A 24692-nucleotide genomic window follows, 5' to 3' on the forward strand; every position below is an offset into this window, starting at 1 on the left:
TGCGCGGTGCGCGGTGCGCGGTGCGCGGTGCGCGGTGCGCGGTGCGCGGTGCGCGGTGCGCGGTGCGCGGTGCGCGGTGCGCGGTGCGCGGTGCGCGGTGCGCGGTGCGCGGTGCGCGGTGCGCGGGTCCCGCCGCCGCCGCCCCGGCAGCGCTGCCGCATTGCGGCCCCCCCGCGCCGCCGCCGCCCCGGCCGCCCCTGCCCCTGCCCCGGCGGCACCGCCGCGCCGCTCGCCCCGCGCAGCCCCGCCCCGGCCGCGATCCGCCAGCGGGGCCGCGGGGTCCTCCCGCGCCGGGCCGCGCCGCATCCCGGGGCCATGAGCTTCTTCGGGTTCGGGCAGAGCGCGGAGCTCGAGCTGGTGCTGAGCGATGCTGAGAGCCGGCGGCGGGTGGAGCACAAGACGGAGGAAGGCAAGAAGGAGAAATACTTCCTCTTCTACGATGGCGAGACCGTGTCGGGGCGGGTGGTCCTCACCCTCAAGAACCCCAACAAGCGGCTGGAGCACCAGGGCATCAAAGTGGAGTTCATCGGGCAGATCGGTGAGCGGGGCGGCCTGCGGGCCCGGGTGTCCCTTCCTGATGTCTTTCGTGAGAATGTCTCATTCCGGGAGCAGTGCTGCACCCCGCGGTATCGCGATCCCACTGGTGCCAGGGATCCAGGGAGGATCGCTGCATCCCACAGTGTCAGGGTGCCCCTGGTGCCGAGGGTCCAGGGATCCTCGCTGGTGCCAGAGGTCCAGGGGAGCATCGCTGCACCCCACAGGACTGCGATCCCACTAGTGCCAGGGGTCTGGGGAGCATCACTGCACCCCATGATAACCCCACTGGTGCCAGGGGCCTGGGGAGCTCTGCTGTGCCCCCCAGCACTGGGATCCCACTGGTGCCGAGCAGGTTCTGCTGGCTGCTGAGCAGTGCTCGGCTGCACGCAGCATTCCCATGGCTGTCTGACATTATTCCACCCTCTGAGCTGGGCAGCCCGGCCTGTTCTCCAGGCTTGAGCCCTGGCAGAAGGAAGGGCATTCCAGTCCTTTTCCAGGTCATTGTTCTCCTGTCCTAATTTCTCGCTCCTGCTCGGTCACCGGTTTCAGCTCTGAGCCCGGCACATTTGGGTTCCATCCTGCAGCTGCAGGTCAGCCTGGACCTGCTGCCAGTGCAAACTGCCTGTTCTCTGCTCCAGGAGCTGCCTGCCTGCATCTCTGTGTGCCTGCTGATCCTCTTTGGGATGCTGATGGGGTGGGTTTTGTCCATGTGTCCCAAATCACCAGTGCCAACCCCCCAGCCCTGACCCCACACCTTTCACCTGGGTGGATCACCTTTCCTAAAGCCTGCAGGCTCAGCTTGGCTGATCCCATATTCTTCTCCATTTATCTCTGCATGGTTGATCAGGTGGCTTCAAGTTGTTCAAAACTTGTGGTTATCTGTGCGTGTAACCAATTTGGGTTTAATATTTCCTGCTTTCGAAGAGGAAGGGCAGCTGCCACACCCACTCCTCCATCAGAACAGAGCTGTCCGTGCTCCACAGACATGCCAGAGTCCCACAAACCCAAATAAGTTCAGGATGTTCCCAGCGATGTGGCTGCGTGCAGGACTTCATGTCTGTGGCTCTCTGTGCTTGGCTTTAAACCCCAAAATCCCTGCTGGAGCCAGGGGCCTGCAGCCTTTGCATTGCAAATCGTGTGGTGGTGAGGGAACGTGAGCAGATTTCCCACCCAACCCCAGAGCTGCTGTTTGAGAGTTTTATTGGCTTTGCTTGTGCCTGACTCTGGAAAGGAAGGGAGCCTGTAAATGATGGAGTGGAGGGGAGGCTGTTCCTCAGGAGCCAGGTTATGAGCTCCTGTTGATATGGTTGCCAGTGGAAATTAAGCATGAACTTTGTTTCCTGCTCCACTGTCTCTGCTGTGCTGCCTTGCCTGCTCCTCATTCCCTGTTTTGGAAGGCTTTTGAGCCATACCTGCTTTGTATGCATGTTATTGCCCAAGCAGGGTGTGTTAGAGCTGCTGTGGCTGCACATCAGTCCTTCTTGCCCTCAGGCCTCTTTGATAAATCACTGAAGTTTGTACCACTAATTGCACTTCTCAATGCTTTCCATCTCTTGCCGTGTGCTCTGCCTACTTGCTGCCATGAGGTCAGCCCTGAGGTGAGACAATCTGACAGGCAGGGGGCTGGGATGTGAAGGAGGGATGTGTCCCAGGGAAGATGCTGTTCCAGAGCAGGTACCAGAGGCCAGCCTGAGTGCTGGGTCCTGCACAGAGCCCATGCCAGATGGTGGCTCAGGCCACAGCCACCCAAATGCTGGCAGGTTATTTTCTCAACCTGGAAACCTTATAGCTCTGAAAACCTGAAATGACAGCTTATACCTGTTTGACAGGCTGGAGTGTGGGAAACATCACCCTGCTTAAGGCTGCAGAGTGCCAAACATGACCTTCTGAGGTAGCAGAGGACTCAGTATACCAATATTTGCCTCCCCTTGCTTTTAGTTTGATTTGTGCCTCGTGTCACGCTGGCATGGGCTGATTCCTTTTTTTTCTGTGGCTGATTCCTCTTTTTTCTGTTGGCACGTGGCTTCTCCCTGTCACATCAGCGAGCACTTTCCTCTCAGTGGACACACACATCCAGCGCAGAGAGAGGCTTGGTTATTTATGTCACCTGCCTGCCCAGCCTAAAGGGCTCGGTGACATTTGCTGTTGTGCGTAAGTGAGGGCAGTTCTAGTGCCAAAATGTCCATTAGAGAGATAAGGTGAGCTGTGAGAAACAGGCATCACTTAAAAGCTGAAATCTCGTCGTGCATCTCAAGGAGGGCAGAACTGCAGCTCCTCAGCACCTCTAATACCTCTCAAAAGCCTCCTCTGCACGGTTTAGTGCTGACACTGAGCTTGTGTGTGTGTGATGACTTAGGTTTTTGTTTCCTCATCTAAGCAGAGAGGCTTTGCCTTGCAGAAGGACTGTGTGGGTGTCCTGTAGGCACAGGCTCACAAGCAGGGCTAGGAAGGGCAGGTTTCATTGATGGTTGTGTGTAATCCCGAGCTGTTCACGAAAATTGCAGAGTTTTAAGGGTTTTGCTGCTTTGCCTTGAGGCAGAAAGCTGGGTGGAAGTGTGGAGGATTGCTTTCATTAAATGAGGAAACCTGTAGTTTCCTGCTGGCGTGGGAAGGTTTGGGGAAAAGCAAAGCAACGCTGGTCACTTGAGCTGGTTTGAGCAGTGCTTCCAAGGGTGAATGCTCTTCCCTCACTGTGCTCACATGGCCATAAATGTGTTATCCATAAATGTGTTATCCAGGGGCTGGAGGAGCAGTGCATTCAGCTGCTTCCCCACACACAGGGTGCTTGTGCAGCAGGATCAACATTATAATTTACTCCCTGCTGCAAGTCAAGGCCACTCAAGCTCTTTGCTGTCCAAGGATAAGCAGTTGGAAGCATCCTATCCCTTCGGTTTTGCTCTGTCACTGTCTGTTCCAGAGGAAAAAACTGTGGTTTTTTCTCACAGTGGCAATGCCTTTGACCTGGAATACAGTGCAGAAAATGGTTGGAAGGGTTTGCATGAGCTGCAAACAGCCTGGCCATGTTTAATATTGCTAATAGGTGACTCATGTCACCCCATGGCAAGTTCTTGACTTATTGTGGTAAAGGAGGCTGTGTGGATCTTTTCCTTCCTGTTTCAGGGAAGAAAGTTGTGGCTCTGGAGAGCAGGGAACAAGTGCAGCTCCTTGGAGCCACAGGCTCCCCTGGTGGGTTCTGGGAATGGCATTGAAGGAAACAGGGACTTGGACAAGAGCGTTGCTGAGAATCTCCCGTGTCACATGAGGTAAAGCATCACCACTTAACCTGGATTTCCATTTTCCTAGAGCTCTACTATGACCGAGGGAACCACCACGAGTTTGTGTCCCTGGTGAAGGACCTGGCCCGGCCTGGGGAATTCACCCAGTCACAGACATTTGACTTTGAATTCACACATGTGGAGAAACCCTATGAGTCCTACACGGGGCAGAACGTGAAGCTAAGGTGAGTCTCCTGCCCTGGCTGAGCCCAGCTCTGTTGTGTCAGTGCTGATGTTCACTGTGGTGATGCAGGAGTAACAGAGCTCCAAAGGAATTTTGGGGGTTGAGTTGTACAAGGCTGCCTTTGAGGACTTTATTTTACAAGCATGCATCAGGCTCTTCATGGAGCTTGTTTTTCCCCATTTGAGTGACAAGAGAAATCAGCCCCTTTTGAATCAATCAAATACTCGCTAATTTATTTGATAGTTCAAAAAATCAAAATAAACGGTTTGGTTTCGTCTCCAGTGGGGATATTTTTGCAGTAATCAGTCTTGTCAACTTTAATTGTGCTCTGTATGCAAACAGATGCTCTGCTCGTGCCTTGTTACATGTGTTTCAAATGATATTTCACATCGAGGCACTCCATTGACTAAAAATCCTTTCAGTGGCTGCAAAGTGGGGGTTGGAAAAGTCTGAGATCTGCACTGGGAGGTGTGGCTGTGCTGACTGATGTAATATTGCAAAAGGGCAGTGGTTTTAACATGTGCAGGCTGTTCCTCAGATCCCCAAAACGGGGCTTAGGTAACTCAGGCTCACAAATGCATGGAAGCTGAGAGGAGTCTGCTTTTCCATTTGAAAATTCCCTTCTGTCTTTCCCAGTGTGGGGTGTTGGCAGCTCCAGGAGCAGATACATGTGAAGAGCTGAGGGCTCTTTTGCTGTGGATTTATTTTGTTCAGACCTGGACAAAAAGAGAGCAATGGAGCAGCAAATGACATGGGAATAGGTGCTTCCTTGCTGTTCTGCTTCCTTGCAGCAATCCTTTGGTTTTCTGCTTATTTTGTCCCTTTGGACATTGACCATTCCCTGTCTTTAAAACCACTGTGGCCCTTCTGTCAGCTGGGTGGCTGTGCATGAGCCAAACTGAGCCCCTCACCTTGCCAAGGAGAAGATTCTGAGCTCCGTTGGGAAAAAGGAACTTTGTCAGTGGATCTGTTGAGTTGATCACGTTTTATTTAGATCTGCAATTTGCTCTTCATGTGGGTTTATGTGGTGAGACTGCTTGGATAGTCCAGTCCAAGCCACTCAGCCCCTTGTCCCTGCTGCTGCCTGGGTGACCCTGATGGGAGGGCGTTGTCCCCACAGGTATTTCCTCCGTGCCACCGTGAGCCGCAGGCTGAACGACGTGGTCAAGGAGATGGACATCGTTGTGCACACCCTGAGCACCTACCCCGAGCTCAACTCCTCCATCAAGATGGAAGTTGGCATTGAGGACTGCCTGCACATTGAGTTTGAGTACAACAAATCCAAGTGAGTGGATTGCCTCTGGAGCAGCTGGAGGCTGTGAGGATCCAGATGCTGCAGCTTTCCTCAAAGGAATTCTGTGTCCATGTGCTGCAGGGAGGCTGGGAGACAGCTCAGATCCTCACTGATCCACGGGTTCCTCTCCTTTGCCCATAGCTCTGGATCAAGGAATGGGGAGCAATGGCTGTGGCTCACTGAGCCTGGTGCACAGCATGCAATTCTTGCAGTGACTTCCCACTCCCTCTGTCCTCAGCCAGATCAGTACTTCCAGGTGTCTCCAAAATACAACGTGTGTTCCTTACCAGGCAATATGGCTGAAGTGGGAATTAACTCCAGCTAAGAAGTTGGGAAGAGCTCTTTTAAACTACACCTAGTGCATCTTTCCCAAATCTTCCTGTAAGGGGTGGTTGGTCAAAGGTTGGACTTGATGATCTCAGAGGTCTTTTCCAACCTAAATGATTTTGTGATTTGGGTTGGTTTTAATTGGCCTAAAATACTGAGTTTGGAGCCTTTGCTGTTGCAGGGGTTTCTTGGAGATATTCAGCCTGAAGTTACGTTTTTCATTTATCTGCTCATGCTGAATGTTCTTGTGGATTTCCAAAAGACCAGAGGGTGGAAATGAAGGGCTGTTTGCTGGTGGGGATTGCAGGTTTGCCAAATGCTGTGCATGAGAGCAAAGTGCCTGCCCAGCAAGCTCCTGCCCTTCAGCCCCAGCCCTGCTCTGCTGCACAGGCTTTGATCCTGGTGTTTCCCCGCCTCTCCTGCCAGGTACCACTTAAAAGATGTGATTGTGGGGAAGATCTACTTCCTGCTGGTGCGGATCAAGATCAAGCACATGGAGATAGACATCATCAAGAGGGAGACGACGGGCACAGGGCCCAACGTGTACCACGAGAACGACACCATCGCCAAGTACGAGATCATGGACGGGGCACCTGTGAGAGGTGAGAGGGCACAGGAACCCCCAGAATTCCTCTTCTGGAGGCTTTTGGGGTGGGAATATAAATCTTGCAGTATCTTCTGTGTGCTCAGTGTTAGCATCCTGTTCCACTGGTGGGCTCAGAGCAGGGAATTGATCTGATTCCCTTCTTTCTCCGGTGTGGTGGGGGGAAACTGAGGCAGAATGAGTTGCAATGGCTTAATTCTTTTGATGAAGCAGTGGCAGAAGCAGCTATAAACTCACAGCTGCATGTGCCACCAGCTGGCATTGCTGCAGCTCAGAGCAGAGGGACGGTGTCCTTGCTCTGTGCCAATCTCCTCTGCCACTGTTCCTTTGCCCAGCAGAGTCACCTGCCAGAGAAAATGTCACCTTACTCATTTTTTCCTGCAGTGCTGTCTCGATGCAGGTCCCAAAAGAGTCCTGTGCTGTTAGAATGGAGCTGGAATAGCTGTCAGCAAGGGCAGGATCTGGCTGTGGACCGTGCATGCTGGTTTCTGAAGGGAGTTGAGGCCTTCTAGCTCATGTTAGTCCACTTGTGGAAACGGTGACAAAGTTTGTGGCTGTGTGAGTTCCTGTTCTGCTGCTGCTCTCCTGGTTTGTATCTGCATCCTGTCTGTGCTGACAGCTCTGTGCCCTTTTCAGGGGAGTCCATTCCCATCAGGCTCTTCCTGGCTGGCTATGAGCTGACTCCAACCATGAGGGACATCAACAAGAAGTTCTCGGTGCGTTATTACCTCAATCTGGTGCTGATCGATGAGGAGGAGAGACGCTACTTCAAACAGCAGGTGAGAAACAGAGCTGCTGCTCTCCTTGGACCTGTAGATGGTTGATTTGGATGCTTTTACAAGGACCTGCTGGGAATTTGGGATTCATCATGTGGGAGGGTGGTCTGGAAGAATGTCCATGCAGATCAGATGGTGGTGGGGAGGTGTGTGGAAAGTGTCTGCCTAGGAGTTCTGTTCTGCTCAGTGGTGGAGCTGCTGTGCTTCACCTTGTCGATGGCACTAGGACAGAGCTGCCCTGCATGTCCTCTGCATGCCCAGACCCCAGGGAGGAGCTCTCTACCCAAATTTCAGGCAGGCTGCACTGCCAGGTGTTTCCTCCTGTGGGTGGAACGCTGAGCTCTCAGCCTGCCGGGCTGGGTGGGGCAGCACAAGGTCTGGGGAGAAGGTCTCACCAGCCCTGACAAGCCTCGGCCGTGTCCCTGCAGGAGGTGGTGCTGTGGAGGAAAGGGGACATCGTGAGGAAGAGCATGTCCCACCAAGCTGCCATCGCGTCGCAGCGCTTCGAGGGGACATCGTCACACGGTGAGGCCAAGCCCCCCGGGCAGCCCGCGGAGAACAACGGCCGGCAGTGAGGCCGGGGGGCGGCGGGGAGCCCTGGGGACAGCGGCACCGACCAGGAGGCGCTCAGAGACTTCACCGAAATAAATACCCGTTTTTGACTTAACTCCTTTCTTCAAAGGACCGGCGGGGTGGGAAGGGGCGGGAGGGCTCGGCGAGCTGGAGCACTGGCGTGGAGGAGCCTCGGTGCTTCCCAATCCATACATTCCTCTGGAGGCTGCTTGGAGGTGATGTCCGGAGGCTGCGGAGCTGCCTGATCTCCTCTGCGCCCCGAGAGCCTTGGCCTGGCTGCGGGCAAGGAGAGAGCAAGTGAAGGCCTGATCTGCTGCTTTGGAGGCTGCTTTGGGGCTGTGCAGGATGGATGTTTTTCTTGCCTTTCCAAAATCTTCCCCGGGGAAAACAGCCCGGTGGTTAGCTGGATGCTGAATGAGGGATCAGAGACTGTGGTGTGGCCTGCTGGAAGTTGTGTGGTGTCGTCCCCTCGCTGCCTCCCCTTCTTCCTCTTCGTGCTGGCGTTGGATTCCTTGCCACAAGCAGTTGGATGATGGAGGTGACCCAGCCCTGGGAGTGCCACCCAGCCACGTGGTGGGTGCTGTGTCCCACCAGGAGCTGTGGCTGGTAGGAGGGACTGAGATGGATGGATAAGGAGGAGGTGGCACAGGTGGGCAGAGCAATGACGGTCCCAGTGCTGCTGGGTGGGCGAGAAGTGGGGGCAGGAAGGCTCCTGGCCACGAGCAGTGCCTTCCTAGTCTTGTCCTGACTAGCCACGCTCCCAGGTGCTGCTGCAGAGCAGCCTGGAGAGGTCTAGAGAGCAGTTTGGGACTCTTGGGGGCTCTCCTGGATGGGGTTTGTGCTGCACACGCTGCCCTGCCCGTGTCTGTGTCCTTGGGACAGAGCAGGCTTTGTGTGGGGACAGACAGCAGTGCAGGAACACGTGTGTGTTGTCTGGCTTGCTCCCCCGTGCCTGAGGGATGGGGATTAGTGGGGACAGAAGGTGGATGCAATTGTTGGAGGCTCAAACAGGCCTGTGTGGGCTGCTGGATGAAGCCAAGCGGCAACTGCAAGGGTGGCAGAGCTCTGATTCCAGAGACATTCCTGAGGCCTGAGCTGAAGTCACCAGCGAGGTCTGAAGGTGTGAACTGAGAACCTGAACGTGAGTTTTCTTTTTTAAAATCAGCTGCTTTTAGCCTTCAGCTGAGTAGACTCACGAGAACATTCCCAGAAGGAAGTCACTCCTCCATTAAAAATCAGATGTGGTTTTGTAGAGTTGATTGACTGAGTTTGGAGAATGTCCATCCTGCTTAGGTGGTGAGACCTCCTACCTGAGGGAGAAACAAGCCTGCACCAAGTGCTGGGAGATGAGCTCTGTCAAGTGGGATTTGGTTGGATTTCCTCAAGTTTGTGGCTTGCTAGTTTGTCCAGCTTCCTTTTGGCTCTGGAATCAAGTTCCTCTGTCCTACAGCTGAATGTAGAGCAGGTGTCTTGCAGCTGGGAAGTGGAAGTTTCTGCTTTGTGGAGGCAGTGGGGCCGGGGTGGGAAGGGGAGCTTTTTATGTAATGACAGCTACTGTATTTCAGTGATAAATGTGTGTTTCTGCTTGCCAAAGTAAGTTATCTTTTCCTCACCACGTGTAAGGTTGTGGTTTTTAGTCGAGCTGGCCAGTCTCGCTCTGTAGAGGACACTAATGCTCTCATCTCTGCTGAATGCTTGTGTCACCCCATGTTCTGCTCTGCTCCAGCGAGGATGGGGCTTGCTTTGCTCCCCACAGGGACTCTGTGGCATGGGCTGGAGCAGTGTGTTCCCAAGGCTGGAGCAAGAGCTCCCTTTAGAAAACAATCAACTTGTTGTGCCAGGGCAAGCGGTGGGCAACTGCTGCAGGTCTGCCATGGCAAAGGAACCTGGGTGTCACTTTGGATGTCACTTTGGACGTCACTTTGGACACTCCTCCCTCCCTCCCTGGGGGGATCTGCCTGTGCTGCAGCCAGGCACAATCCTTTAGGGACAAGTGAAGCTCCTGTGGGAGCCTTTGGGGATAGCAGACTATCTTTCCATGGCTGAGCCGAGCACAGCAGCACCCTAACAATCTTCTGAAGCTTTCCTTCAGCTCCCTCCTTGCCTTTATTCCTTTATTCCCCTGGACTGAAGGCCATGTGGTGGTACAGAAACCCTCTGGATGGAAATGTCTCTGCATTCCAGGGGTGTTTTGTTTCCTGCCTGACTGGATATGAGATCATTCCTGTAGGGCTCCCATGGAAAATGTGCAGGAGCCTGTATGTTGGTTTGGGGTTTTTTTCCCTACTTTGTCCCTTCTCCCCCAAGTCCTTACATGTGGAAGCAGAATTTAGGAACAATCCCCATTTTTACTGAATCTGATGGACCATTCAGCCTGTTAGCCACTCGGCCCTCTGTTAGTGTGGGGTGGAGCAGATGTGCTGAGCATCCTCACAGAGAATTTGGGGTCACTCCAGGACAAGGTACTCTAGAACAGTGTTTTGTTAGCATGTTAAGGGACAGATGCTGCTCGAGCAGTCGTGTCCCCTGAGCTGGTGGTTCTGTGCTGTACTGGGGTCATTCCCTCTCTCCCAGGCAGAGGGGAGTGGGCAAGTACAAAACCAAGCAGTGCAACTTGTAATTAAGCCTCTGCTGTGTTTACATGTTTCTTAATTCGTCGTCTTTTCAATGGCTGTATTTTAAAACTTGGGTTTTTTTGTCTCTCCAATTAAAAAGAGCCAGCCCTGGCTGTCAAATGCTGTGCACGAGTTTGTCTGGTGTTTTATATTGGGTTGGGTTGGGGTTTTTCTGTGGTATGAAGAGATTTTTCTGTTAAAAGTGCCACAGTGTGCAGCTCTCCAAACATGCTGGAGGAGTTTGTCCTTTGTTATCTTTATCAATCCTTGGTCTTTCTTTAGGCTGTGTCACTGCTTGGCAGCTGTGCTGGTGGAGGAACCCATGTGGCTTAAAAATTAGCAGGCTGGCTTTATTTTCTTCCATTTCCCCGATGTCAGAACTGAAATAACACGGGAACTTTTGTACCTGCAGGAAGTTAACTGAGATCTGCTTTGTGCATCCATCTCCACAGAGACTGTTTACAAGAGCGTGCAGTGACAGGACAAAGGGGAATGGCTTCCAACTGACAGAACATAGTTTAGATGGGATTTTGGGAAGAAATTCTTCCCTGAGGGTGGGGAGGCTCTGGCACAGGTTGCCCAGAGAAGCTGTGGCTGCCCCTGGATCATCCCTGGAAGTGTCCAAGGCCAGGTTGGACAGGGCTTGGAGCATCCTGGGATAGTGGGAGGTGTCCCTGCTCATGGGAGAGAGTGGAACAAGGTGATTTTAAGGTCTCTTCCCACCCTGGCTATTCTATGATTCTAAATTTTCTGGTTCTAGACAGGACTTAGGGATTCCTTCCTGCAGAAAAATGTCCCTCTGCAGTACATGGAACTTCACTAGATCTCAACCTAAACATCTCACAGAGGATGTACCTCTTTTCTTCCTTCAAAAGCTAAATTGCAGATTTTCCAGTATTAAACCCCAAGTAGCAGCAGTTGATTCCAAAAGGCTTTATTTATTGAAAAAAATAAGCAAAAATAACAGTGTGTCAGGGGAAGGGCCGTGTGGCTGCAGATCTTGGGTGGGCAACATTCGTGGTGCTGTGCTTGAGCAGGTGAACTTGAGAGTTGTGCTGGTCGAGGAGGAGGCATCAGAGGGCTGGGTGGGAGCTGAGCTGCTTTAATGTGGCTTTTCCTCTTCGAGACCCAAGACAAAATCAAATTCCTCTGTGGTAGGAAAGAAAAAGCCGTAAGTGAAGCTTCCAGCTTCCCTGCTGGAGGGAATCAAGAGTGCCAGGAGGTTCTTACCCTGGGTCAGGGGTTGGATGGACAGACGTTGCCTGGTGAAGAGCATCATGTTCTTGAGGGGACCTCCATCTGCTTTGTGTGCCAGGTGGTGAGTCTTGATCTCCGAGAGGGGGATGAAGCGCTTGGTCATCCTCACAAACTGCACATCCACCTGGGGAGGGATGGAGCAAGTTGGGCAAGGCCACAGCCTCCAGAGATCCCATGGGATCTTGCAGGGATAAAGATCTACAGCTGAAGCAAATGACTGATGGGCACTAAGAGCCTGGAAGGTTTGCCTTGCTAAAAGGACTTGATTTTAGGTGATTTGCTGGCAGGAATCAGCACTGTGCGCCAGCAAGGTGCATTCCTGTTGTCAGACAATCCAAAATAAAATCTGGGATGTAGCCAGCCCATGAACACTCCCTTCCCTACAATTTAACATGCCTCAAAACTGCAGCTTTGTTTGCTGTGTGCTGACAGTGGCTCTGAGTTGATTTTCCTAACCCAGAGTTCTGCCGTGAAGGGAGGCCAGCTCTGCAGCCAAGATTTGAAAACAACAGGAGGCCAGCTCTGCAGCCAAGATTTGAAAATTTAGACAGAGATGTTTTGGCAGCCTTCTGGAAGGGATAGGGGAGAAAGCAGAGAAAACAGTCAAGATTGGATTTTCTCTTAACAGAGAAAAAGGCAGCTAGGCCAGGACAGAAGCTCAAGATTTTCAATATGATGCAGAGGCTTCTCTCTTCTCTTGGCTTGCACACAGAACCTGGAGAGCTGTATTTAATACAGTACATTACCATGGACCATTTGGGGTTCTCTTTTCTGCTGGTGGAATCATAATGAGGATCCTTCTGGTCGAACTGTGTGTGGTCAGGATATGCCTCCTTTACGATCTGGAGCAGAAGGGGGGAAGAAAGTTTCCATCAGTTCAAAACACCTGCCAGCAAAGGGTGTGAACTGCCTTTTGAACAAGCTGTGACCTGATAAAAGGAATAATCCTGGTCCAAAAACCAGCCTTGCTTTCCCTGAGCTCCATTCTAACAGTGAGATAAGTTTTCTTTTACATTTCTTGGGTGGAAGAAGTGCAGAACAGTCAGTGAAGCATCACCTGCTGGAGATCAGCGTGGAAGAACACACAGAGGAAAACTGGGTAGCTGATGATAATCTTTGTGATCAGTTCTCTTAAAGAAAAAGCTTTTCTGTGCTCCAGGTTTATTCTACTGCCTTGTGGGCTCTGCTAAGTAGAATGCAGTGAGTCAGACTGGAATCAGAGTGTGCAACAACACTCGGCCTGGCTGGGAGTGCCCCGAAATGTCAGCAGGAAAACAGCAGTTTGGTTCCATCTCTCTGGGGACAGAGCACTGAGTCAGCCCTGCACTGCTGAGCTGAGGTGTCCTGGGCTCATTCCCTGCTCTCACTGCACAGCTCCTGCTCTCCTTTGGTGCTGAGACACAAGGAATGAGTCCTTTGATAAACTCTTTGATAACCCATTCGTTATCACTTCTCTGCCCAAAACACAGACACTCACCTTGACAATGGCCACAATGCCAGGCTCTTTGCAGTTACTGTGGTAGAAGAAGGCCTGCTGCCCAAGTTTCATGGATCTCAGGAAATTCCTTGCCTGTCAGGAGTAAACAAGGGACTTTCAGCTCTTTCCATCAAGCTCTCATGGCTTAATTATAAGCAGCCAAGAAGAGAGGTAGATGTGCTTCAGAACTACTCAGATAATGTTTCCTACAGTTGTCATAGAGATGTTTTTGTGTTGGAATGAAATTAAGTGAAAACAAGGCAAAAAGAGCAAGATCCTGTTGGTCAGAAAGTGTGTGGGAATTGAACAGCTCAGCCACCCTTGCCAAAAGAATTGTCAGCAAACAATTCATCAGAGCAGATCATGTATAGAGGGACAGGGAATCATATATGGCACAGGAATGATACACAGCAGGGGAAGCACATGGGGAATTCCTTTGGAACAGAAAGCTGTACACTGACAGAGCATTTGGGCAAAGATATCAAAGGTTGGTGAAAGCGAAAGCGAAAGAAAAACTGGATAATTTGACAGAATATCCCCCAGCCTGAATCCACCTCTCACCATAGCAGGAGTTGACTTCAGATTCCTGCTAAAATGCACCTGCCTGACCAGGTTCCCCCAAAGGAAATGCCTCAGGCAAGGGGAATGAGTTACCTGTGGGGAAAACCACCTTTTTCCTACTGCTATTGTGGTGACTCCACGTGTTTCCTACCTGGTAGTTCCTTACTCCATCCCAGCAGGTTGTCTGATTAGGCTGAGCTTTCAAGTCATCAACGCTGAACTGCCAAATGGAATGAAAATAAAGATTAATTCGGGAGTTATCTGATCTTTTCAGTGTCATTGTCTGCATTGAGCCTAAGCATTTGTTGCTAGCAGCTCCTTCAATTATAGCACAAACTTGACACAATTTTTATTTCCCACAGGGCCTAAAGAAAAACCTTGACAAGGCAGCAGTGTAAAAGCAGAGTCTGAAATAGATGCTGCCCCTGTGATCAACAGCCAAGCATCCTGAGGACCTGATTTCCTCTTGTAGTACACATATGAAACCCCAAGGTTGTCACCTTGGACAAGAACATTTTGTTTTTCTATTTCCAGGAGGACAAATGGGTTTTGAGAAGAAAAAACAATGGAGTTGTTTGGTGCTGTCAGTCAGCACCTGGGCACTAATGCTGGGCAGGAGTGACACTGCTGCTGTCCTTTTTTGGGGTGTCAAAAAAGGTGTGGGGGGTGTCAGTGTTTACCTTCACATCCACCCCCTTCTCCAGCCTGCTCTCTGGTTCTGATTTCAGCAGCCAGTGACAATATTCCTCCCCACCAGACTCAGGTTCTTTTTTCTTCCAGTTCTTCCATCCTGACTTGGAGCTCCCAGCTGGAGGTTTTGCAGACTTCTCTTCTTCCTCCTGATCCGAAGTCTCCTCGGTTTTGGCAATTTTAGCATCAGGCTCTTTTTTATCTTAAAAGACATTGAGATAAAACACATTTTGTTTCGAAAAGTATGTTTAGTTGTCCAAGCTGGTTTCATACATTTGACTGCAGCAGGAGTTTGGGGCACTCCAGGTGCTTAGGGTAAGGTAGCAGCACTATGCACCAATGATTCTGAGTATTTCTAATTTGCATCTGAAATAAGGATATTTTTTGTGTGTGTGCAGTGTGAACAAATGTAGTTTAATAGGCACAGTTAGTAAAAAAAAAATCCCCTCAGGATTGCCCACATGAAGCGTAGTTGAAACTTTTAATTATTTGCTAAGAAATCAGCTGCAGGCAACAAATTTGATTTAGGTGAACCTGATGAGTAAGACAGAAAATGAAACTATTTCAATTCCTGCAGTAGCTGGAAACTTTAGTTTAACCTCCACTGAGCTACCTGTTCAGAAGGGATCCATATCTTCGTTTTTCACAACACAGACAAAAAACCCCAATTATTAAGAAGTGATCAAAGGGTGAGAAGGTGCTTATTTGCTAGAGTGGATCAAGCAGATGAGGGATGAGCCAACTGTGCAATTTTTCACCTTACACTTTAAACACCACATCATGGTGCCTCCAGTGCAATGTTTTCGATTTTGGGTTTTTTTGCAGCTGATACCACATCAGCACTGAGTGTGCCCTGACTGTGCAGGAGCTGAAAGCTCTGCATAAATGGGCCTGAATGACATTTCCTAACCCCCTTGTGCTGAGAACCCATCACTGTCCTTATCACACACCTAGCAGCCTAGTCTCAGTCTCGCCCGGGTGCTCAGCCCATTTGGCACAGGAAACGCTGTCTGTAAGACATGTGGCTGTGAAAGACAGACCGTTAATACAGCTGCCTGTACTTTCACTCTAGCCTGCAACCTCAAATGAGAGATGCCAAATCAGTCAGGATGTCAGCACAGACCTGCTACTGCTCCCTTGTCTCTCTTCCTGCTCGGCCAAGGCATCTCTGAATTATCCTCTCTTCACTGAGGAGCACCTGATGAACGAGAGAAGGAGGAGGAATTACCGCTGAGAAAAGTAGAGATGGCTGAGGCAGAGAGCCGTGCGGCGAGCGGAGAGCAAATCAATCTTTCCTTGAGCTCAGCCACTTCCTCTATCAGTGTGAGCGCTGGCAGGGCTCGGGGGCCGCACCCTGGAGCTGATGGACACCAGCAGCAGGGCTGCATTCCTGCCGCTCGCCAGGGCAGTCCCTGCTCGCCAGTGCCCGAGCTGCGTGGGCTGCTTCTGGCCCCTCTCCGCCGAGCCGCAGGGGCTGTGCCTCGGGGAAAGAGCCGTGCTGGTGTCCGGAGCCGAGCCTGGGCTGTGTGGCTGTGCTCACCGAACCCCCGGGAATGGCTCTCTCTGCACACAGCCATCCCACCTGGCCGCGCTGGCTCCAGGTGACCCTGCCTGGCTAGCGGATTGCCCAGAGCTCCCTTCCAGCCCTGCCGACCCTGTTTTTCCGCCGGCCCATCCCCTGCCCCTCGGCCAGCAGCAGCTCCCCGCTCCGAGCCGGCCGCCTCCAGCCAGGCCGGCTGGCATCAACTTTTCCACCTCCTATGCCAAGCTTACCCCTTCCTCCCTCCTCGCCAGCCCCCCGAGCTCCCCGCTCACCAGCCCGGGCCGCTGCCGCCTGTCCCGCTCGGGGCGATGAGGATGCTCGGCCGGGCAGCAGCAGCAGGAGGAGGAGGAGGAGGAGGAGGAGGAGGAAGCGGCGGTCAGAAGCGGTGCCCGCTATGCAAAAGCCGGGGCAGGGCCGGCTCCCCTCGCTCCCTCCCCGCTCGGGCGGGCGGTGCCGCGGGCAGGACTACAGCTCCCAGCCTGCCCCGCCGGGAGCCGGGAACTGCGAGCCGGGAGCCGGGAAGCGGAGCGGCCCCGCTCGGCCATGGCCATGGCGTGGCGAGTGGCCCCGCGGGCGGCGGCGCGGCTGCTGCTGGGGCGCCGGGGGATCGCCTCCTGCATCGACCGTAAGGAGCGCCGAGCATCCCCCGCGGGAAGGGGGCTGGGGGAGAGGGACAGTCCGGCCCCGCACCGCCTGTCCCCGCCCGGAGGGATGTGACCAGCTGCCTGTGGCCCTGCTGCTTGTGTCACTGCTCCTTGTGTCACTGCTCCCGCTGTCACTGCTCCCGGTGTCGCTGCTCCCGGTGTCCCTGTTCCCGTTCAGGGCGGTGCGGGCACGGACAGCCCGCAGCGGGTGCCCGGCAGTGCCCGGCAGTGGGACAGAGCCCGCAGGGAAGGTCCTTCTCTCTCCCTGTCCTTCCTTTACCTTTGTTAGACAGTGCTTGGCAATGGGACAGGATCCTCGAGGAATGTCCTTCCCTCTCCCTGTCCCTCCTTTACCTTTGTTAGACCCTATTAGGCAATAGCACAGAACCCTCAGGGAAGGTCCTTCCTGCTCCCCATCCCTCCCTTACCCTTGTTAGACTTCCACGGTTTTTCAGATTTGACAGTGAATCAAAGGACATCTCTCGAAGGGGGGTTATAAAAAAGAAGGAAGGTGACTTTTTGCATGGGCAGACTGATAAGGCAAGGGGAAATGGATTTAAAGTAAAAGAGGAGAGGTTTAGGGTAGGTATTAGGAAGAAGTTCCTATGACAAAATTCCACCTGGCACAGGTTGCCCAGAGAAGTTGTGGATGCCCCATACCTGCACTGTTCAAGGCCAGGTTGGACAGGACTTGGTCTAGTAGAAGGTGCCAGGTGGTTGGAACAGGATGGTCTTTAGGGTCCCTTCCAAGCCAAACCATTTGGGTTCTGATTCCAGAACACTTTGCAGATGAATTGCTTCGATGCCTCAGTGTAACAACATTTAGAATTGAAGTAGCAGCACCCCTGTGAATTTCAGGAGAGGAACTAACAAGACAATGTTGGATCTATGTGCCAATGAAGTGAGTGGTTTCAAATGCAGAGTCTAATGAAACATTTCGATGCTGTTTCCAAAGGGCTGCTTTCTTCTTTGCTTCCAAGTCTCCTTTCTTTGAAGTCCCAGGACTGTTCCCTTGTATTTCTGCAGCACAGACTTAGTGAGATGGAGTGACAGCTGCCATGGGCTGTGCTGCCCCTGTCCTGGATTTCCAGTGTAGTTAGCATGGAGCAGAGAGACAGCTGGGATCTCAGGTTTGTTTTGTCCTAAGGAAGCTCCTTCCGAAGCCCCCTACTCTCAGCACAATTCATGATATTCCCAAGGAACAGAGAAATGGTCTCTGCAGCAGAGACTCTGCACTGTTTGTGTGAGTTAAGTGGCACTTTGAAATTGTTTGGGGTACAGATGAAGTGGTTGTGCTGCTTTCCCACAACAGACACATATTCTCATCCTTTCCTGCTTTTCTAGCATCCGTTGGACTGACTGAGGATCAGAAGGAATTCCAAAAAGTTGCCCTTGATTTTGCTGCCAAGGAGATGGCTCCTTACATGGCCGAGTGGGATGAAAAGGTAGGACAGCCTCAGAAGGGTTAAACTGCTTTCTTTTTCCTCCCTTAGGATGTTGTGATCCATAGATGTCTCTGAGGGGTTCCTGCAATACCTCTGGAGGTTGTCATTGAAGCTGGGTGGGGGAAATCATTAAAAATACCTTGAAGCTTTCCTAGCCAGGTTATTCAATCACCTGAATCTTGGATTGACTCCTGAAGATGGAATGTGTCTGTGCAGTTACCATCTCTTCTTTGACCCACTCAGCTGACTTAAACTCTGCAGGACTGTGGGACTTGAATTGGTAGCCCAGGGGTACCAAAAGAGATTAAACTGACCCTGAATATTCCTTGGGATATCTCTGCCTGCCCCAACAGGAAATATTCCCTGTGGAAACGATGCGGAAGGCAGCCCAGCTAGGATTTGGTGGCATCTATGTGAAACCAGATGTTGGTGGCTCTGGATTGTCACGGCTTGACACCTCCATAATCTTCGAAGCTCTGTCAACAGGATGTACCAGCACCACTGCTTACATGAGCATCCACAAGTGAGTGTGGCTGTGGAGGGATGGATGGTGGCAGCCTGTGGGCTCTGAATCCAGCTGGAGCAGCTCCCTGGCTGCTGCTTGTTATTTAAATATTTAAATTGTGACCTCGAGTACACACATCCCCGTGAGGATCCCTGGATGGCAGTAAACAAATAGGCCACAAGGACTGAGATGCCACCAAGAAGTAATTTTAGCTTTGTGGCATGCAAGATGGGATTAAGTTCTGGATTTTGTTCCCTGCTCTGCTGTCACTTAAGCTGTCTATAGATAGTAACGTGCCTGGAAAAAGCCTTTGTGCCTCGGCCGTGCTGTGACAGAGCCCAGAGGCACCACCTGATGCCAGGGCTGTCCTGCTTGTACAGACATGTCCAGTGCCAGTTCAGTTGGCACAGAGAGCTGGAGTGATGCTGCCTCTCCTTCCAGGTGCACTTTTCTGGAGAGGGAGCAGGGCTGAGCATGGAGGGGAGACTGAGCTCTTGCATAGGAACCTGCTGTTCCACAAGGCAGCAAGTTGGTGGTGAATAGAAGGTGTAAAAATCCATTTTCAGGCCTCAGGGCTTGTGGCTGAGCAGGGATGTTCTTGTAAAACCTGCCTTCCTCCCCGGGCTGTGTTCACATCCTGAACTCTGCTCCTCTCCCACCCCAGCATGTGTGTTTGGATGATTGACACCTTTGGCAACGAGGAGCAGCGGCGCAGGTTCTGCCCATCGCTCTGCACCATGGAAAAGTTTGCCTCTTACTGCCTGACTGAGCCAGGTGAGCATCCTCAACCAGGAAATCTTTCCCTTTAACTGGACATGAAGGGGCTGGAGGTGAAAAGTTTATTTCAGTGTTCACTTGGGAAGTTAGGGAGGGGTAGGTGAGGATTGCTGAGATGCTCGTGGCACAAAGCCAGGTGTCAGGGTGTGATCCCAGGGAGAATTTGTAGGCTCTGGACCTTCTGCTTCACTGGCTGCTTCCTTACCTCTCAAACAGGGAGTGGCAGCGATGCAGCTTCCCTGCTGACCTCAGCTCAGAGGAAAGGAGACACCTATGTCCTGAATGGCTCCAAGGTACCTCTTTGCTCCTGCTAAAGCTGCCTGCACACCAGGGCCTGGGGCTCACTGTCCTTGCCATTCCTGCTGTCTCCTCATCTCTGTGCATTCTCCCAAGGCAGGATGTGCTCTGCAGACCTTTCACCAGCTGGGTCCCTCAATGCCTCCTGGCTGTGGGGTCTTTGCCCCTCCATCTCTGCACTCTGCCAGCTGCTGCTGTGGGCTCAGGGTGAACTGAAACCACCCTAAACCCCACTTTTCTTGTTGTGCCCTCCTGCAGGCCTTCATCAGCGGGGGAGGTGACACGGATGTGTACGTGGTCATGTGTCGCACTGGTGGCCCAGGCCCCAAGGGCATCTCCTGCCTCGTGCTGGAGAAGGGAATGCCAGGGCTCAGCTTTGGCAAGAAGGAGAAGAAGGTAAGAGGCTTGGCTTGTGCTTGGTGTGCTTGAGGGAAGTGCAGGACAGAGATCACAGAGCCACAGAATTGTTGAGGCTGGAAAAGACCTCCAAGAACCATCAAGTCCAAGCTGTGCCCCATCCCCAGCTTGTCCCCATCTGAGTGCTACATTCAGTCATTCCTTGGACACCTCTAGGGATGGGGACTCCAAACCTCCCTGGGCAGCCCCTGCCAGTGTTTAACAACCCTCACCATGGAGAAATTCCTCCTGATGTCCAACCTGAGCCTCCCCTGGCACAGCTTGAGGCTGTTTCAACTTATCCTGATGAGCTTGTCCGTGCAAAGTGTTAGGGATCTCTTCATGGATGAGACTGGCAGCCCCGCCTGGCATGGTTTTACCAAGCCAACTCCAGCTCTGGGGAAGTTTGCCCAATACCCATCCCTTTGGTAAGAGAAGGATTTTAGTCTCAGCAACATCAAGGGTCACTAGATTTGTGCCTCTTCTCAAAAACACCCATTCCAGTTTCCACGCTGAGGCCAAACCATGCAGCCCACGGGTGCTTTGTGGCAGCTTGGCAGTGGGACCAAGGGGTTGAGAGCAGGCTGGTGGTTCTGTGTTGGAGCTGGAGTTGTGCTGCTCCTCGGGCAGTCTGGAAGGAGCTCTGTTTTTTCCCAGGTAGGCTGGAACTCCCAGCCAACTCGAGCTGTGATCTTCGAGGACTGCGTTGTTCCTGTGGGCAACCGGCTGGGAGCTGAAGGGCAGGGATTCAGCATCGCCATGCAGGGGCTCAATGGAGGCAGGATAAACATTGGTGAGGAAGGCAAAGAGAGCCAGGGGAGGAGGGCAGGATCACCTTGCTGAATCATCTTGAATTAGCTTCACATTCACTCTGTGTCCTCGGCTTCTCCCACCAGCTTCATGTTCGTTAGGAGCTGCTCACGCCTCCGTTCTCCTGGCCCAGGAGCACCTCACTGTCCGCAAACAGTTTGGGGAACCCCTTGCCAACAACCAGGTAACCCCTGCAGCCTCCAGAGCTCTTCCCCACCCTGGAAGGGCCACCTCTCCCTTCACAAACATTCCCTGGAGAATCCAGCAACACCCAAGGAAGCGTTCAGGCCTGAACCCTGCCTGAAGCCGCTGGGGCTGTGGCGCAGAGCCCTGTGAGGACGCTGACCCGTTTTCTCTGCCGTGGCAGTACCTGCAGTTCAGGCTGGCAGAGATGGCCACGCGGCTGCTGGCAGCGCGGCTCATGGTGCGCAACGCGGCGCGGGCGCTGCAGGACGGCCGGGAGGACGCGGCTGTGCTCTGCTCCATGGCCAAGCTCTTTGCCACCGACGAGTGCTTCGGGGTAAGTCACTCAAAAACTGCTTGTGGTCATCACTGGAAGCGTGGAGAATCCCTCTTGGTGCCCAAGGTGTCACTCTAAGTTTGCTGTAGCAGCCCAAAGCTGAGCCCAGAGCCAGGAGCCTGATTTAAGCACAGGAGCCTGATTTGAGCACAGGATTATATCACTCAAACACTGCTTGGGGTCATCGCTGGAAGCCTGGAGAGCCCCCTTAGTGCCCAGGGTGTCACACTAAGTTAGGTGCTGTAGCAGCCCAAAGCTGAGCCCAGAGCCAGGAGCCTGATTTGAGCACAGGACGTTTTACACCACAGTTCTGCACCTGTGGAGGATTCAGGATTAATCTTTCCACAGTTCTTCCTATATCACTTCCTAGGCGAAGTGATATATCACTTCCTAGGGACAGGACAGGGAGCAGAGCATTTTTATTTTCCAGGGATCATTTGCATGGGGCAGCGTGATCTTTCCTAGACAGCAAAGTGCCTTTTCCTAGTGATCTTTTCCAAAGTGATCTTTTCCTAGACCACTGAAAAATTGCCTTACCACTTTGAGAATCACCTCTTCACATTGAAAAATACCTTATCACTTTGAAAAATATCTTGTTACCTTATCAAAATGTCCCCAAAAAGAGAAAGCAAGAAGGGAGAAAAAGAACACTTGAGACTTCCTAGCTCAGCGTCATTTAGAAACTATTTTACGTGCTCAGCACTCTGCATTTTTGCTGTTATTAGGTTTTCTATCCCAAATTGCTGGGTAGGGCGCACGGAGTCGTGTTTCCATGGAAACCAGCGCCCTGCCAGCCCTTCCCCTCCCTGGCCGCCAGGTGGCGATCGGGCGGTTCGGGTTTGCATCTGCAAACCACAGAAATGCGGGAAAAATGCAGGAAAAATCGCCTTATTCCCTAAAAATACCCATCCCTGGGTATCTCTGTACCCATTCCCTGGTATTCCTGTGCATTCCTTTTCAAATAAATACACCCTCCATGTAAAATAGCCTTCGGGTTGTGATAGCACCTAGAGTAGTACTGATGGGGACGGAGTGTCACACAGCCTTTTAAGAGATGAAATTAGGTGATATGGGGGGAAAAAACCGAGCTCAGGGTCCTGGCTCCTTACCGAGCTTCTGCCACCGATGTGTCCTGCACGAGTCACCTCACAGCAGTGTTCTGCTCTCAGATCTGTAACCAGGCTCTGCAGATGCACGGGGGCTATGGCTACCTGAAGGATTACGCCGTGCAGCAGTTCGTGCGAGACATCAGGGTCCACCAGATCCTGGAAGGTAAAAGACATTCCTATTACGAGTGGCTTGGCAGTGGGGTGAGGAGAGAAACTCCCCTAGAGGCTCCTACCTTCCCACACGACTGATTCTTGATTTTCATGCTCTGAGCATGAGGTGTCCCATGTGTGAGCCCCTGGCTGGAGCTCTGGGTGTGCTGGAGCAGTTACTGGCTATTTTAAGAGTCTTACAGCAGAGGAAGATATTCGGTTGTCATGTTAGCAGTGCCTCTGCCCAGTTTCATCCCATTACTCCCAGTCACATGGTGATTCTCCCTAGCAATGCCTTTGCTGTGATTTTGGTCTGGCTGCACTCTTTGACGTCGTGTCTCAAACAGTGTCTGGCCTTTTCTAACCTCACTTTGGCCTCCTAAATACTTTGTTTTCCCTGCTTTGAAATCCCTTCACCTGCAACCCGGGTGCCTGGTAAGGGACATGTTCTTTGCAATACTGAGTGGGTTTGCAGCCTGTCTGTGTGTTATATATGCAAATAATAAAGCAGAGAGCTCAGATGTTGGTATAAATCCCATTCTGCTCAATGCCTGGTCCTGCATCCTCCCAATGCTCAAATAAAAGCATCCAAACCTTTCCCAAGCAATGTGCTAGCACTTGCCAGGTGTGTTTTTGCCCAACCCCTCCTAAATGCCACTTCAGCTGGTGGGAAGAGCTTTTCTGTGCTGTGAGCTGCACGTCAGGGAAGAATCCTGATATCCTTTTTTGGGGGGAAATATTGGATGATGTCTTAACTTTGTGTCCTTTGCACTCCTGTCCTGCTGCAGGTACCAACGAGGTCATGAGGATGATTGTGGCCAGGAATCTCCTCCAGGGCTGAAGCCAGGAGCCTTAAAATTCCTTCATCTGTTACAGCTTGGCCTGTTTCCCTCCCCTGCTTGCCAACTCTCCCCCTGGGAGTGGAGAGGGGGATTCCCCGGTGGAAACAGCCTTCCTGCCTTATCCTGCTGGGAGCACAGCTGGATGGCACAGCTGGATGGCACAGCTGCACGCCGTGCCTGGCAGAGCTGCTGGCACCAGGCTGGCCTCAAATCCCAGCTGTCAATGCAAGCCTCTGTCTCCAAATTTCCTTCTTGGCCTGCTTGGTACACGTCCTCCTTGGAAAGAGAAACCCCAGAGCTGCTGCTCACCTCTGCTGAGTCAGGACTGAAAGGAGAACCTCAGGCAGAGGTGTGGCCTGGCCCCATGGGATCACTGAAATCTGTAGTTTGAAGGAATTAATTTACAAACCTGGGTGCTGACAGCACCCCTGGGAACAGATGATCACAGGCTCTGACCACTTTTGTCCCACAATGCCTCTCCTTTAGCTAGGAACACTCCCTCTTTTCCCTGCAAACCTTTCCTGATGTCACAACCACCGCTTGTCCTCCTTATTCCCACCACATCTTGGTGCTTAATCTCAAGGAAGCCTTTGCAGCACAAAAGTGCAAATGAAAAACTAAGGTTATGTACAGAAATATTGAACTCTGTGGCCTCCAATCAGTGAAATAATTGCTGTGAACAACGTAAGGGGAGTAAAAATGTTGGTAAATTAAACTATTTTTTCCCTCTCGGGTTTGGAATCAATAAAGCAATGATGGAAATGTTACTGGAGTGTCAGTTGTGATGATTTCCTTCCATGGTATTTCAGGTGTTTAAGCAGAGCTAACAGGGAATTTTTGAAGTAGGTGTTGCACAATAGTTCTGCTTGAGGGTTTTTAAGGTAATGTCTTTGTTAACCCCTTCAGATCAGCCAGCTCCTCTTTTTTCAGCAGTACTTGGTGTGGGGGAAGATGACAGGATTAGCAGCAGAATCATGGAATGGGTTAGGTTGGAAAGGACCTTAAACCATCTCATTCCAACCCCTGCCATGGGCAAGGACACCTTCCTCTTGTTTGATGTTTCTGTTGTTGCTGGAAGACCCCAAATGTCCCCTCCCTTGGTCTGTTGCACATTGAATTTCCCCAAAGGACAGCGAGGGTTAAACATCTGTGCCTCAGAAACAGCAACCTTCCCACTGGGGAGACCCTCTAGCTGTGCAGGAGATGCCCTGGGGCTGGGAAGGGGTCTCTGGCAGTGGGGAGGGGTCTCTGGCCAGGGGGAAGGGGTCTCTGGACGGTGGGAAGGGGTCTCTGGCTGGCAGGGAGGGGTCTCCAAGCAGGGCCTGTCCGGAGTGTCCCTCTGGGGTCTCTCTTCAGGGGTCTCTATGGGGAGTTCCTGGCTGGAGGTCTCGCTCTGGGGTCTCTCCATCGGGGTACCCCTATAGGGTTCCCTGCCTGGGGTCTCAGTACAGGTTATCTTCCAGGGTCTCTATCGGGGTTCTCTC

The 24692-nt window shown here is 52.2% G+C and overlaps 3 protein-coding genes across 5 annotated transcripts; 2 read left to right on the forward strand and 1 right to left on the reverse strand.

The window, feature by feature from the left end:
• The first annotated feature begins 60 nt into the window (after positions 1 to 60).
• On the forward strand, positions 61 to 10314 carry VPS26B (VPS26 retromer complex component B). 2 transcript variants are annotated; one of them, XM_085081693.1, is made up of 6 exons: positions 61 to 538; positions 3841 to 3997; positions 5117 to 5281; positions 6044 to 6219; positions 6606 to 6779; positions 6858 to 6998. In XM_085081693.1, exons 1-5 carry the CDS (start codon positions 316 to 318, stop codon positions 6731 to 6733), a joined length of 849 nt encoding a protein of 282 aa, XP_084937819.1. In that variant the 5' UTR covers positions 61 to 315; the 3' UTR covers positions 6734 to 6779; positions 6858 to 6998. The 2 variants fall into 2 exon arrangements, with proteins under 2 accessions (XP_084937819.1, XP_084937818.1); XM_085081692.1 differs by lacking the exon at positions 6606 to 6779 and adding an exon at positions 7426 to 10314 and having other exon boundaries at positions 79 to 538; positions 6858 to 7000.
• A 789-nt stretch (positions 10315 to 11103) lies between these two features.
• Positions 11104 to 16131, reverse strand: THYN1 (thymocyte nuclear protein 1). Its single transcript, XM_085081695.1, has 8 exons — positions 15986 to 16131; positions 15294 to 15368; positions 14161 to 14372; positions 13632 to 13700; positions 12920 to 13012; positions 12189 to 12284; positions 11416 to 11566; positions 11104 to 11334 (listed from the first exon to the last, which is right to left on the reverse strand). Exons 2-8 carry the CDS (start codon positions 15334 to 15336, stop codon positions 11288 to 11290), a joined length of 711 nt encoding a protein of 236 aa, XP_084937821.1. The 5' UTR covers positions 15337 to 15368; positions 15986 to 16131; the 3' UTR covers positions 11104 to 11287.
• Positions 16132 to 16140: 9 nt separating this feature from the next.
• Positions 16141 to 23975, forward strand: ACAD8 (acyl-CoA dehydrogenase family member 8). Of its 2 annotated transcripts, none has more exons than XM_085081690.1 (11): positions 16141 to 16338; positions 17702 to 17802; positions 18156 to 18325; positions 18972 to 19081; positions 19301 to 19377; positions 19640 to 19777; positions 20435 to 20570; positions 20674 to 20771; positions 20955 to 21107; positions 22277 to 22379; positions 23155 to 23975. In XM_085081690.1, exons 1-11 carry the CDS (start codon positions 16257 to 16259, stop codon positions 23205 to 23207), a joined length of 1221 nt encoding a protein of 406 aa, XP_084937816.1. In that variant the 5' UTR covers positions 16141 to 16256; the 3' UTR covers positions 23208 to 23975. The 2 variants fall into 2 exon arrangements, with proteins under 2 accessions (XP_084937816.1, XP_084937817.1); XM_085081691.1 differs by lacking the exon at positions 16141 to 16338 and adding an exon at positions 17042 to 17487.
• The last annotated feature ends 717 nt before the right edge of the window (positions 23976 to 24692 follow it).

The sequence above is a fragment of the Lichenostomus cassidix genome, chromosome 24, assembly GCF_008360975.1.
Source record: "Lichenostomus cassidix isolate B80296 chromosome 24, HeHo_3.0, whole genome shotgun sequence".
Taxonomy (NCBI): domain Eukaryota; kingdom Metazoa; phylum Chordata; class Aves; order Passeriformes; family Meliphagidae; genus Lichenostomus; species Lichenostomus cassidix.

Excerpts from the sequence above, each read along its gene's own strand:
- THYN1 (XM_085081695.1), bottom strand. The coding sequence starts at position 15,336 with ATGCCTTGGCCGAGCAGGAAGAGAGACAAGGGAGCAGTAGCAG. Across the intron at positions 14,373-15,293 it reads AGACAAGGGAGCAGTAGCAG|ATAAAAAAGAGCCTGATGCT; the intron begins GTCTGTGCTGAC and ends ATGTCTTTTAAG. Across the intron at positions 13,701-14,160 it reads AGAAGGGGGTGGATGTGAAG|TTCAGCGTTGATGACTTGAA; the intron begins GTAAACACTGAC and ends TCCATTTGGCAG.
- VPS26B (XM_085081692.1), top strand. The coding sequence starts at position 316 with ATGAGCTTCTTCGGGTTCGGGCAGAGCGCGGAGCTCGAGCTGGTGCTG. Across the intron at positions 6,220-6,857 it reads GGACGGGGCACCTGTGAGAG|GGGAGTCCATTCCCATCAGG; the intron begins GTGAGAGGGCAC and ends TGCCCTTTTCAG. Across the intron at positions 7,001-7,425 it reads GACGCTACTTCAAACAGCAG|GAGGTGGTGCTGTGGAGGAA; the intron begins GTGAGAAACAGA and ends GTGTCCCTGCAG.
- ACAD8 (XM_085081690.1), top strand. The coding sequence starts at position 16,257 with ATGGCCATGGCGTGGCGAGTGGCCCCGCGGGCGGCGGCGCGGCTGCTG. Across the intron at positions 19,378-19,639 it reads ATGTCCTGAATGGCTCCAAG|GCCTTCATCAGCGGGGGAGG; the intron begins GTACCTCTTTGC and ends GCCCTCCTGCAG. Across the intron at positions 19,778-20,434 it reads TTGGCAAGAAGGAGAAGAAG|GTAGGCTGGAACTCCCAGCC; the intron begins GTAAGAGGCTTG and ends GTTTTTTCCCAG.